General features: G+C 36.8%; 1 protein-coding gene across 1 annotated transcript in view; it reads right to left on the reverse strand.

Annotated features, from left to right (window-relative positions):
• Positions 1-13,768, reverse strand: part of Vps25 (vacuolar protein sorting 25) — a 51,748-nt gene that overhangs the window by 36,159 nt on the left and 1,821 nt on the right. Inside the window, exon 3 of the mRNA XM_083139420.1 lies at positions 12,544-12,631. Coding sequence (XP_082995546.1) covers positions 12,544-12,631 — 88 coding nt within the window. The remainder of the gene's footprint in view (positions 1-12,543; positions 12,632-13,768) is intronic.

Genomic DNA, 13,768 nt, shown 5'->3' on the forward strand with positions numbered 1-13,768 from the left:
ACCGAGGACATTTATCAAAGTGAATGATTAGTTGGGAGAGATTAGACTGAATTGTCTTCTCGATATTTAGTCTCACTTTCTTCTCTTTTCATCACGTTCCATCGTCATACTGTGTATCATATTCCCGCGTGGAGGGGATATGCCCTTATGCCCCAAGTTGAACCGATGCATGAAGGATTTTGGCCAAAGGTTCTTTTCGTTGTGTTCGCTCTATAACATGTCATGAAAATGGGTTGCTAAAAGCTTCAAATTTGGCTTCCTAACCTAACAACATCCACATTATTACAATTATAATTGTGAAAATGATGCATTTAAGTTGGTTAGGATCCCGCACTGTGGCCGTGCGGTCTAAGGCATCATGTTTTGGGCTCCGGATACAGGATGTGTGCAGGTTCAAGTCTCCTGGGAGAAGCATAACAACTTTCCTCCTGAGATTTCGGTCAGTGTATGGGGCTGGTGGCCACCCACCATTGGGAGAAAATTGGGAAGCTACAGATGAGTAGCATAACCTGGTCATGGAAACCTACAACGACGACTCGGGGTTCATCATGCTGACCACGCGTCACCTCGTCTCCACTCATATGCAGGTGGGAGAGAGGCCGGCTGTCGATAGGTAGGCCTTGGCCCTCATTGAATGTTGCACCATGGGTTATTATTATTAAGTTGTTTAGGACGGTTAAGTTTTGTGCTCTCAGCATGGTTGAGAAACCAATTTTTGCAAAAATGTTAGCATTTGGATGTGCCCCATACAAACCCCCCTCCCAAGGGGGTGAATAAAGTACCATCAAACACGGTAGAGGGAAGGTACATAGAATCAGAAATATGCTAGGGATGGTCAAGTCAGGATAATTGACTGATTTGCTGCTTTAAGTCCACTTTATGTACAGAAAGGCTAATCGGGACTGGACCAACAGTTTAAACTGGGATCCAAAGCACTATATGCCTCCACCGGGTATTGAACCCGGGACCCCTTGATTACAAGGCGACAACGCAACCTCAAGTCAGGATAAAAGTGTTGCTTTCTAAACTGATACGGGAGAATTTGAAATACAGATACAGTAATATGCGACTTATGTAAATTTGCAGTTACGTAAATCAAGACATTTTCTTTATTTGAAAAGTGTGATTTCAGTTTGTTTTAATATTCTTCATACTTTTATAGTTTATATCCAAGTAAATACTGCTGCATGATGTTTCACTTATAAAATAATACTCTGTAAATAATATACACATATAATAATAATAATAAATATTGCAGTTTCTTACAAAGTTACACTTAAGCAATTTATAAATTCGACTTATGTAAAATTCAAGTTACGTAAACATTTATGGAATGCATTACTTATGTAACTCAGGGGGGGGGGGGGAGGTTTACTGTATGTCATCTACTCATCCCTAACATATTCTAACAAAGGCAAGTGTGACAGAAAGTGGGTCAAGGTCATAAGATTAGGAAGTGTTCAACCCAATAAACAATTTGAAAGCAACATAAACAGTCAGTATCTAGGAAATAATGGGAACCTAACAATGGTGTGACATGCTGTTTTTCTGTGGCATCCTCTTCGTTTTTATTGTGTGTGTATTATCAATTATGACCCATACAAATATATCACTGTCCCATATCATTGTACCTATTGTACAGGATGGGCGGAAAGTCCCTTTACACTTTAATTAATAAAATAATATAAAGTTACATTATACAGTTGTATATAATCTTATCTTATCGGACAATCACCCTTACTCTTCCAGCAAACTTACCCAAGCTATGCCTGGCACCACTGACTACTGTGCTGCCTCCTGGTGGCAGAAAAAAATGCAAACATTCTGAGTGAGTAATGATGATGGACACAAGTGCTTTCACTGTGGAAGAGCGTTTGGTTACTTGTGTGTGGGTGCATGAACGTGGAATCAGCAGGAAAACATTCCAGGATATAATGAACGACTTTGAGGTGCGTTTTGGCAAACCATCAAAGTCATGGCCAATGTTATTGGGACGGGAGAAGAAGGCGCTTGCTATGGGCAGTGTTCTTGATGCTCCTCGGAGTAGGAGACTGAGCACTCGAGGCGAAACTTATGCCACTGTTGAGGCATCAATTCAATGATCGCCAATGAAATCAACACACACACGTTCTGCAGAGTTAGGCATTCCAAGAACAACAATTCGAGATCATATGAAAAAGGACATAAAAGTGAAATGTTTTCGTCCTGCCTTTGTTAATGACTTGTCCAATCTTGACCTTGATAATCATGTTCATGCATGCAGTGGCGTCGCGTGCGGTTCACATACGGGTGTTCACAATAAATTTTTGTACTGATTGGAGATTTACTCCTCTCCCCTTGTAACTTCATATTCAATTGAAAAAGTAAGAATAACAGTTCAACTTATTTTCAACTATTTCCCACACAAATCACGCTATAATTGAAGTAATACAAGATTTTTCATTCAATTGACACTCTTTTGATTACGCAATTTACAATTAGTAATGGCTAGTGCATACTAATTAGTCTAACATGCAATCTCAGATATGTACAGTCACGGACACTGCTGGGTTGTAACGATTCTTCTGAAAGTCAATGCATTCATTACAACCCGGCAGTGTCCATGACTGTACAATGCAAGACTACCATACTTCTCAATCTACTTTCTATTACACCGACCATATGTTAACCAACGACATTCATTCAGCATTGAAAGCACGTGCATCGTTAGCGGGACAGAGGGGAGGACGCGTACAGTCCAGAAAAAAATATTTTGTGTATACAAAACATTTGGGTATTATACAGAATGCCCTCACCCCGCCCACAATAACTCGGTTGGGAGTACTTACCTCTTGTACAATGCAGAGGTTTGTCTGGCGAGGGCCCATCCTTTTTACTTCCGTTCGTTCTGCTTCGCTCATTCGCGAAAATGAAGTTTCTTTCAAACTCCTAACAGTTGCCAATAGATATCGCACCCTCAAAAGTCGACACCACTCTAACCGCGTTTTGCCGGTTCCCGCCAAAGAGCATAGTCTTTTTTATTGCTCCGCAAAAGGAACGGAACTTGACCTTTCCAAAACTAACATGTCCCTTTGAAGTTCTCCTACAGGAACAGTGTTGCCAACAATTGAAACACATAAGTTGCTAAATCTTCAACATGCGCTCAAAGTTGTTGAATCAAATTTACAGGTGAAAAATGCAAAATATATTTTTAAAAAGTGCTGTAAAGAACAACTTACATCAGGTTTATTCCAACCAATAAATTAAATTTCAATGTTTGTGTTTTTATATGTAGATTGAAAAATTACTTAATTTCAAATGAGATAATTTTATGCATATTTCGTTTTAATTTTCTAACTTCAAAGAAGAAAATATTATGTGTAGCAAAAATGCATCTCTAGTATTCTGAAAGTTATATTTTGTTCTTCACAATAAGCATATTCTAATAACGTAGAGAATAGGAAAAATTATTTACTAACATCAATTGATCAAGAAAGTGTGGGGCGTTACCCCCACACCCCCTATACGCCTTCACGGCGTGGTGCTATGCACAGGGGAGAACTTTACTTTTACTTTTTTACAATTGAAAACTGTTTTCGGTAACAGCCATTTAGGCCTAGGACTCCATACTATTCTGAGTATAGTTACCAGAAAAATGCGCGTTCAATTGATGTAAATATAGTCCGCACTTTCCTTTGCAATTTAAATTGGTGAGAGTTATTTTTTTTGCATTAAAAACGTCGATTACTGAAAAGAAGTTGCATAGTCTGAATGGCCCTTAGACGCACATGCTCAAATCATATACACCTTGAAAGATATGCAACTCCTGCAGACTAGTTTCTAAAGAAAAGTCGCTCGTCACTATTCCGTGAACTTTAGCGCCCACTGGAAATCCGCCAGGTTTAGCGATTTCTCACTAAAGTTTGCAACTATTTAGCGCTGACCGTCTCGAGTCCCCCTAGACATGCCTTGTATATGCTGCACTCTGGTGCCGAATGCAAGAAGTATTACCGCTTGAATCAGGGCTCCCAGCACCATATGTTCGCACAGCCCAGTGAACATTTTCGCGGTATAATGGCCAACAGTCCCTTAGCTGTCCGTCTGATGCGACATGCACAGCAATTGTGTTCAACGCAATCCGTGGAACACAGTGGGAGTCAGTGTTACCGACTCTCTAAAAAAGTTATCAGACGTGAAAGACGTCGACTCCGAGTAAATTGTGTGTATATATTCGAACATCAAAGAAGGTTTTTTTTTCGAAAAAAATATATATGTGTGTATGTGTGTGTGTGTGTGTGTGTGTGTGTGTGCATTTAATATGTACGTAATTTAAAACATTTACATGAGTGTTCACGTGCTCATGCGAACGTTATCACGCGACGCGCCTGCATGCATGTCAGTTACTGATGCAACAATTTCTAACCGCAGAGGACAGGAAGCATGATGTGTTCCCTGACAAATGTGTGATTTATCGCAGCTCTCGCAATCGGAAAGTCTTCTTCTGGGCGAAAGATAATCCATCCTTTTTGATGAAATCGAGCACAATCCACCTCATGTTATGGTTTGGGTAGGGATGACAGCAGAACACCTGTTCGGTCCTTACTTCTTCGATGGCTCTGTTAATCAGTAAACTTAACTGACAATGATCACTGAGTGGTTGCTTCCAGAGGTGACGGCAAAAGGTATTGCCGACACCGTTTGGTTCCAACAGGATGGAGCACCAGCGCATTACTCTCTGAGCGTCCGCAGGTGTCTGGACCAAAATTTACCAAATTGCTGGGTTGGACGCCTGGACCAAAATTTCCCAAATCGATGGGTTGGACGTGGGTCAGTACAATCTCCAGCTCCTTTGAATTGGTATACAAGAAGCCCTGATATCAGCACATCTGATAATGCACTTTGGGGGTTTGTGAAAGAAGATGTGTCGAAAAACCGATACGTCAACAACAAACAGCTGCAAGATGCAGTTCATACAGCGTTTGAGAAAGTCACCCTTGATATACTGTTACGGATGAGCAATCGGATGTGGAGGCACTTAACGCTATGCTACGAACATGGAGGAAGTCACACAGACGTTTTGGATCCATAGGAGATAAGTTGTGCAAAATCACATAATTTTAAAGCCTGTCTAAATGGACTTTCTGCCCACCCTGTACTATGTGTGATTCAGTGGATGGAATAAATCAACCAACGAATCACCAAAGACAGCTAGTTGTATGTAGAATAGCTCATACATGGAAAATTACATACATAGTGCATGTGAACCTTTTGGAATAACTGCATTCTCTATTAAGTCTCACCTTATGTAGTCCAAGCTATTTTGATGTAATGAAGATCAACTCTGCTACATTCCACAACACCCCACATGTGGTTTTTGGCCCACAGAGGAGATGTACGAGAGGAAGTCAATAAATAACACTCAAGGGAGGGTGTACTAAATTAACGATCTGCTGTTTCACTGCCTCATTTGCTACACAAACTGGCCTCCCACTCCAGTGTTTATCAATGACATTTTGTCTTCTGTCTTTAAATCTTTCCACCCATTCATACAATCTACCCTGACTTAAACAATTGTCTCTGTACTGAACCTTCATTCTGCCATAGATTTTAGATTTCACTACCTCTGACCACAAAAAATGAATAACACTTTGCTGCTTTTCTGCAGTGCAAGTCAACAGTGGAGGGGCCATGCTGTACAAGCTACTGCGCACCTTTATGGCATGTTGCTAAGGAACCACTTTGAGTCCCAAATAATTTTTTCGTTGTGCATAAATCTCCATGAAATTTAGAATAAAATTCCTATTATTTAACACAAGAATGGAAAATGTAGTAATAGTAATTTTTTTTTCATAATCTTGTGTAGTAGTAGTTGTGCGTTTGTGTTTTTTTTGTGTAGTGGTTGTTATGTGTTTGTGTGTCTTGTGCAGTAGTTGTGCTGTGTAGTGTGTTTGGGTTTGTCTTATGTAGTAGTTGTGGTGTCTAGTGTGTTTGTGTTTGTTTTGTGTAGTAGTTGTGGTATGCTTGTATGTGGGTTTGTCTTGTGTAGTAGTTGTGCTGTCTAGTGTGGTTGGGATTGTCTTGTGTAGTATTTGTGCTGTCTGGTGTGTTTGTGTTTATCTTGTGTAGTAGTTCCTCCATTCATATTGGGGGTTAGGCGTAGACCTGACAACTCTGTACTGTAAAAAGACATGTCAAGAAAAAGCAATATAAGACCATGGATCTTCCCAAGGTAAAATAGTCCCTCGTTCGGATCTCCGGGTGGGGACTACTTTGGGAGGTCCCTGGACTAAGGATAAGATCTACATTAGGAATAAGGATATTAAATTAGGCACCTGGAATGTTCTGAGCCTTTACCGGCCTGGGGCATTTCAGTGTACAGTTAATGAGATAGTTAAGTATAAATTAGATGTAGTAGCTGTCCAGGAAGTTAGGTGGCCAGGAGAAGGGAATTGTAAAACTAAAAATTATACTTTTTTCTATGGTAGTACTGAAAATCATAATTTTCGAACAGGCTTTTTCATAAATAATATAATTATCTCGGCTCTTAAAACAGTAGAATTTATTAATGACAGGATATCATATGCAGTTTTACAGGGTAGGTGGTGTAAAATTATTTTAATAAACATACATGCACCAACGGAAGATAAAGATGATAATACTAAAGATGATTTTTATACAGAGTTAGAGCAGGTCTTTAATAAATTTTCTCAGTATGATATGAAAATTCTGTTAGGTGACTGTAATGCACAGATTGGCAAAGAAGAGACATTTAAACCCACGATTGGTAAAGAAAGTCTTCATGAATTAAGTAATGATAATGGTATAAGATTGATTACTTTTGCAACCTCAAAGAATTTAATTGTGAAAAGTACCACTTTTAAACATAAAGATATCCATAAATATACCTGGTCTTCTCCAGATGGTAAAACTCATAATCAGATAGATCATATTCTCATTGATAAGAGAAGGCATACTAGTATAATTGACATTCGTACACATAGAGGTGCTGACTGTGCCAGTGACCATTATTTAGTAATTGCTAAATTAAGAGAAAGACTCTCAGTGATAAATCATAAGCAACAAAATGTAAAAGTTCTAAAATTTGATACAGGAAAATTTGCTGATGAAAGAATTAAGAAAGATTACCAAATTAAACTGTCAAATAGATTTGATGTTTTGCAGGATTTAAATGATGATGAAAATATAAATGAAACAGACGTAAATAAGAATTGGGAGCACATACGTAATGCAATAGAATCAGCAGCTAAAGAAAGTATAGGATACCATAAACTGAGAAAAAGTAAGCCATGGTTTGATAATGAATGTCATAATCTAATAGAAATAAGAAATCAGGCTAGACTTAGGTGGTTAAATAACTCTGATGATACAAATCTAAACAATTATAATAGAATAAAGCGAGAAGTTAACCGCACGTTTAGAAGTAAAAAAAGAGATTACTTGAAAAGCAAAATTAAAGAAATTGAAACAAACAGCAAAAATAAAAATATCAGAGATTTATATAAAGGTGTAAATGAGTTTAGAAAGGGGTGGCAACCTAAAGTAAACTTGATAAAAGATAAAGACGGTGATTTTCTAGCTGACCCAAGCGATATTCTAAATAGATGGAAGAACTACTTTAATGACCTTTTAAATGTCCATGTAGGAGATAAATCAGAAGTAAATGAAGTCCACACAGAAGAACCTTTAGTTACAGAACCTAACTTGACTGAAGTTAAAGATGCTATTAAAAGGCTAAAGAATAACAAAGCATCTGGCATTGATTTAATACCAGCTGAGTTAATTAAATATGGTGGAAATTCATTAATATGTCAAATTCAAAAATTAATTTGTTTAATATGGAATAAAGAAGAAATCCCTCAACACTGGAAAGAATCCATAATTGTTCCTGTGTTTAAAAAAGGTGATAAAATGAACTGCAATAATTACCGTGGAATTTCTCTACTCTCAACAACATACAAAATATTGTCTAACATTCTTTTAATGAGACTAACACCATATGCTAATGAAATCATAGGTGATTATCAATGTGGATTTAAATGTAACAGATCAACTACAGATCAAATTTTTCACATCAGACAGACACTTGAAAAAAAGTGGGAAAATAATCAAAATGTCCATCACCTATTCATTGATTTCAAAAAAGCATATGATTCGGTCAAAAGTGATAAATTATATAATATATTAGTAGAGTTTGGAATACCTAAGAAGCTTGTTAGTATGATAAAAATATGCACCAGTGAAACAAAAAGTAAAATTCGTTTGGGTATTAATATGTCTGACAAATTTACAATTCATGATGGGTTAAAACAAGGAGATGCATTATCTCCATTGCTCTTTAATTTTGCCTTAGAATATGCTGTTAGGAAGGTAAAAGAAACTAAAGGACTAAAATTAAATGGTGTGACGCAGTTGTTAGCATATGCAGATGATGTAGATTTACTGGGGGATGATGTGAATACAATTAAGAATAATGCTAAAATATTTTTCAAAACTGCTAAAGAGATAGGTTTGGAAGTGAACAAAGAGAAAACTAAATATATGCTTACAGACCGAAACCAAGTGTTAGGTAATAATCAAAATCTAATTATTGATAACAACTCGTTTGAACCAGTTTCCAAATTCAAATACTTAGGAGTAATATTAACAAATGAAAATTATATTAAAGAGGAAATAAAAAGCAGGCTTAATTCAGGAAATGCATGTTACTTCTCTCTTCATAAACTTTTGTCTTCTCGTTTAATATCTAAGAAACTAAAAGTTAAAATATACAAAACAGTAATTTTGCCTGTAGTATTATATGGATGTGAAACTTGGTCCCTTACATTGAAAGAGGAACATAAATTGAGAGTATTTGAAAATAAGATCCTTAGGAAAATCTTTGGACCTAAAAGGGATGAGGAGACAGGTGAGTGGAGAAGGTTACATAATTTAGAACTACAAAATTTGTAGCAGGCCATGTGGTACGAATGGGAGAGGAAAGAGGAGTTTACAGGATCCTTGTTTAGAAACCTGATGATAAGAGACCTGTAGGAAGGCCAAGACGAAGATGGAGGGACAACATTGAGATGGACCTAAAGGAAATCGGTAGGAATGGAAAAGAGTATATAGATCTTGCTCAAGATAGTGAAAGATGGAAGGCCTGTGTTGCTGCAGCCATGAACCTTCGGGTTTAAGAAGGCTAGAGAGTTAGTTAGTTAGTTAACCCTCGTACTGCCAGTGGTGTATTCCGAGAATTTGACCTGTTTACCGCAACAATTCTTATTTATTGTACATATTTATTATATATTAATTAGATATAATAGAAATAAAACACCAATGCAGGCATGGAAGTAAAATAAAAACAGATGTCAGAGAACATCCAATTTTTCAACAATTTCTATATACCATATTTATTCATGTATAATGTGCACTGTTTTTCAAAATTTTTGCTTCCAAAAACTGTGGTGCGTATTATGCACCGAATAATTCAGACAGCCAACATGAAACCGTACAGGGTCATTACATGATTTTGGGCCACTTGCATTGATTTTTCATGATTACGGAACCCTTTCATGTTATATATCGTTGTAAAGCTTAAATCCTGTAGTTTCTGAATATGGCAACAGTATTCCATTCAAATAGTGACACTAATGTGACATGCGGTCGAAATAACTTCATCACAAAATGAAGGAACATTCTATTTTTATGCTGCTTTGGATGAAAGAAAAGATAAGGAGAAAGAAAATAATACTAAAAATGTATTACTGGCCAAATAATATTATATATATGGAGTGTCTAAATGCTTTAATGGAAGAAATCTTGTGCTGCTAACTGCTAATTTGAGTCAATGAATGTACCTCGTATAAATGTTACGTTAGTCACGAAAAAAGTACATATTTTGAAGGTTTTTTTTCTAAAAAAATAAAAAAGGAATGAGCAAAACCTTGTATAGAAGTTTGAAGTCCATTTCCCACGATTTGTTACTTTGGAATGTAATGTTCTGCAACACCAAGAAAACAGTGCCATTCTGGCGTAATTCGAGAATGCACCTCCCGGATGCATATCAGTGGTATTTCTTGGGCAAGAAATAATAGATAACAACTTCCTGAGCACTGCAAATTCATAACATAACTTTGATCTTGCTGTCTACTATACAGAATAAATAAGGTGGTTAAAGAGTGAAAGCTTTGGGATGCTAAGCACAGTGGAGGGAGAGGGGGGAGGTGGTGTGGGTTTCTGACTCATGGCACACACAAGCGATATTCTTCTCCTCTTGGTCCACATAGCAACAAGTGATTCATTGAATAGGTATGATGTCATTCACTCTTGATTGGCATAACAATAGCTTTATGACCTACAACTAAGAAAGCTATTTCTTGAAACTGGATTATACTGTGCATTATATACGAGATATAATTAATTGTCACTTTTCCCCATCAAAAACCAGGGTGCGCATTATACATGCGTAAATACGGTACTGTGTACTATGTAACAATTTCAGTGATAAATTCAGGTTCAACCTGGTTCTCTGGCATACTGTACCATTGTGTTCACAAACCAGCCCTGGTGTATCTATCTGAGATAGTTCCACACATGTATAAAGCCAGGACTGATTAGTCAACATGTTGACTGCCACGTGATGTGTATTTAACTCATACGTCTCTTTACCTTAGGAGCCTCGTGGTGCTCTGGCAACTCACACTACCATGCTATAACAGGGTGGCTACTCTAGGACCATGATAAAATTCAAGTATAATTCCCTGTTTTCAAGGCGAACTTTCCAAAAATTCAAGCAGATGTATTCTCTATTTCAACCTTAGTTTATTACCGCCTCTCAACATCCCCACACAAATATCTTAATAATATAAAGGGTCTAAGTGATTCCAACATCCAAAAATTATAATTCAATTAAACGGTATACGTAATATAATTAAAATATTTAATTTAAGGCGCTGAGTTTCTATTTACAATCAGAGGCGCAACCACGAATTTTTGTCTGAGCAGGGGGGAGAAAGTGACAGGATATTTGCGAAGATGGGGATGAGTGATATGATGAAATTGATGAATGGACAGCCACAAACATCCATGCCCAAGCCAGGATTCGAACCCACCGGGACCAACATTGTTGTTGTTGTTGTTGTTATTATTAGTAGTAGTATCAAAGATGTTATTATATAAATTATGCAAAAATGGGGTAGAAGTTGGTGCTAAAGCATTTGTGTTTAAACAAACTATTTCAATTATTTTTTCTCCACACGGCACAGTAGTTCGGATCCCACTTCAAACTGTAGGTCCAGTCCCGAGTAGCCTTTCTGTGCATAAAGTGCACGTAAAAGCACAAATCAATCAATCAATTTTACAACATTTTTCATTCACATAGTTTGGGATCCAGGGCCAATTCCTGCTGCCTCCTAGCTATGGTTATAAACTTGATAAGACTAAGAAGAGCAGGAATTGTGAACTAAGCCAGCAAGAAAATTTTACGAAAAAATAATTTTTATCTGCATATAATGTGAATAGGATTTGGATTAGAAAAAGTTGTAATTTTTCACGTCTACGGAGAATTCATGCATAATTCCCGGAGCCAATAATTCATGCATAATTCCTGGAATTCAAGGAATTCCCGGTGAGTAGCCACCCTGTATAACTTACATGTTACGTGAAGAATGGAACCAGGGACATAATTTTGCAGATGGTTTCGTGAAAATCTTATTTAGTATTGCTGTTATTGTTACAATTATTACAAACAATTTAAAAAGCATGCATCAAATGAATAGGTGTACATTAAATTATTTTATATTTATTTTTGCCTTTAAATTTCACTTAAATGTGACAAGTAAACAAAGACAACATTTACCATCATAAACTGTTAAGTTTTTTCGATTGTGCGTTTGGCCTTGAATTATATTGCTGGCCAGCTCCTCGAACAATACTGATACAATAGTACACAGCAGAGCCATGTTACAAATAACAAAACACTCAATGCTCAGAAAAAAACAATAACAAGGATTGAAAAAAAAAATTAACATGCAGTGAGCCAAAATAACTTGTGCAGCATGCAGAGTAAAATCATCAATGAACACATTGCTTTAACGTTTTTATTATATTCTTGTAATAAAACATCATGGGCCCCCGGGAAAATCTTTATTCTTCTATTGTGGCAGTCAACGTGTTAAACAATGGCATGGTATGCAAAAAAACATAGGTTCACGACCTGGCCAAGTCTGCAACTTGTGCTGAAATTTTTACACAGGTGTGAAAGAGGTATAAGGTAATATACCTATAAGTCTTACCTATAAGAGGTATGCTGCTGCTGAAACAAGTTAAAAATAAATAGGAAAATTAAAGTACAGATATAGTTTTGTAGCAAGTGCTAACTTTGAATGAAAATAATTGCATTTGTAAGAAGAAAAGCCTAATTTAATGCTTCTTTTTAAAATACAGGGTGCAAGGAAAGCTACTCCACATACAAAAATTGAACACATTTATGTTTTGTAGATTCTTTACATAATTAAAAAATTGTGATTTGTAAAGCAAGAACTAGTTCTTAAGCATTTGACTTACCGTTTCTTAGCTTTATCACATGGCTCTGCATTCCCTGTTTTTGCCAAATCCTCAAGAACCATCAAGATACCTTCCTGAGGCAATTGTCCTATATTTGATTTAAGGAACATAACAGAATGAAACACTCAAAAATAATTTCATCAATATTAAGTGGACATAAACCCGAATTTTAACAATTAATGCACAATTTTGAACCTACTTCACACAACTTTAACAATGAAAGACATGGATAGTGTAGCCAGTTGAAAGTGAAAAGAACGTATACTCCGGACATAATACAATTACGTAAGTTAACACAAAATGAATGTTCTGTAAGTTTCAAGTGGGAATACCTTATATTCAAAATTTTGGACAACAAGCATGTTCACTTTGGTTAATTTTAAGGATCTATGACATATCTTGGATGCAAACCACCAATTGTTGCTTTGTAGGTTGAAAAGCTAACCACTACACACAGGGGTTGGCTGAAAGGTCACCAGTTACTCAGAGGCAGTAGATCCCATTGCAGTATCATTGGTTGTGTGTATTACAACCCTGATAAAACTTGAGCTGCATCTTTTTATAGTTTCTACATAGTACATAATAGATGCACCTTCTCATGCTTGCAGGGCCTCCCTGATGCTGTAGTGGCAATGTTGTCGCCTTGTAATCAAGGGGTCCCGGGTTTGATACCCGATGGAGGCACATAGTGGTTCGGATCCCACTTCAAACTGTAGGTGCAGTCCCGATTAGCCTATCTGTACATAAAGTGGACTTAAAACAACAAAATCAAATCATGCTTGTGCAGGGTTTCCACTGACGGAAATTTCGAAATTACAACTAAAACTTGGAAAGGTTATGGAAAATCAAATCTTTTGTACTTCCCACAATTTGGGACTGAAAAAACTCCTCGAACCAGCTTAAGTTTCGGCTGGACATTTGACTGATACGAAAGCAGCTTTTTTTTTATTTTTCCTTAGATATTCTCAATAGTTTCACAATTATGTAAGTAAACAATTGATAATATCTAGACAATAGATTTTAGCAAACCGCGTGAAGAACCACATAAATGCTCTAGAAGAAATTCTAAGGAGATGTAATTTTTTGGATTTTGGAATATCAAAGCAGCTTTTAGAAAGGAGGGGAAAATTAAAAAAAAAACTGCTCTCGATTCAGCCAAATGTCCAACTGAGCCTTAATGATGGGAGCTATTGTACAGAATATATTTTGCGAGAATAAGCATGGA

This window comes from Lepisma saccharinum, chromosome 17, assembly GCF_977018435.1.
Source record: "Lepisma saccharinum chromosome 17, izLepSacc3.1, whole genome shotgun sequence".
NCBI lineage: Eukaryota > Metazoa > Arthropoda > Insecta > Zygentoma > Lepismatidae > Lepisma > Lepisma saccharinum.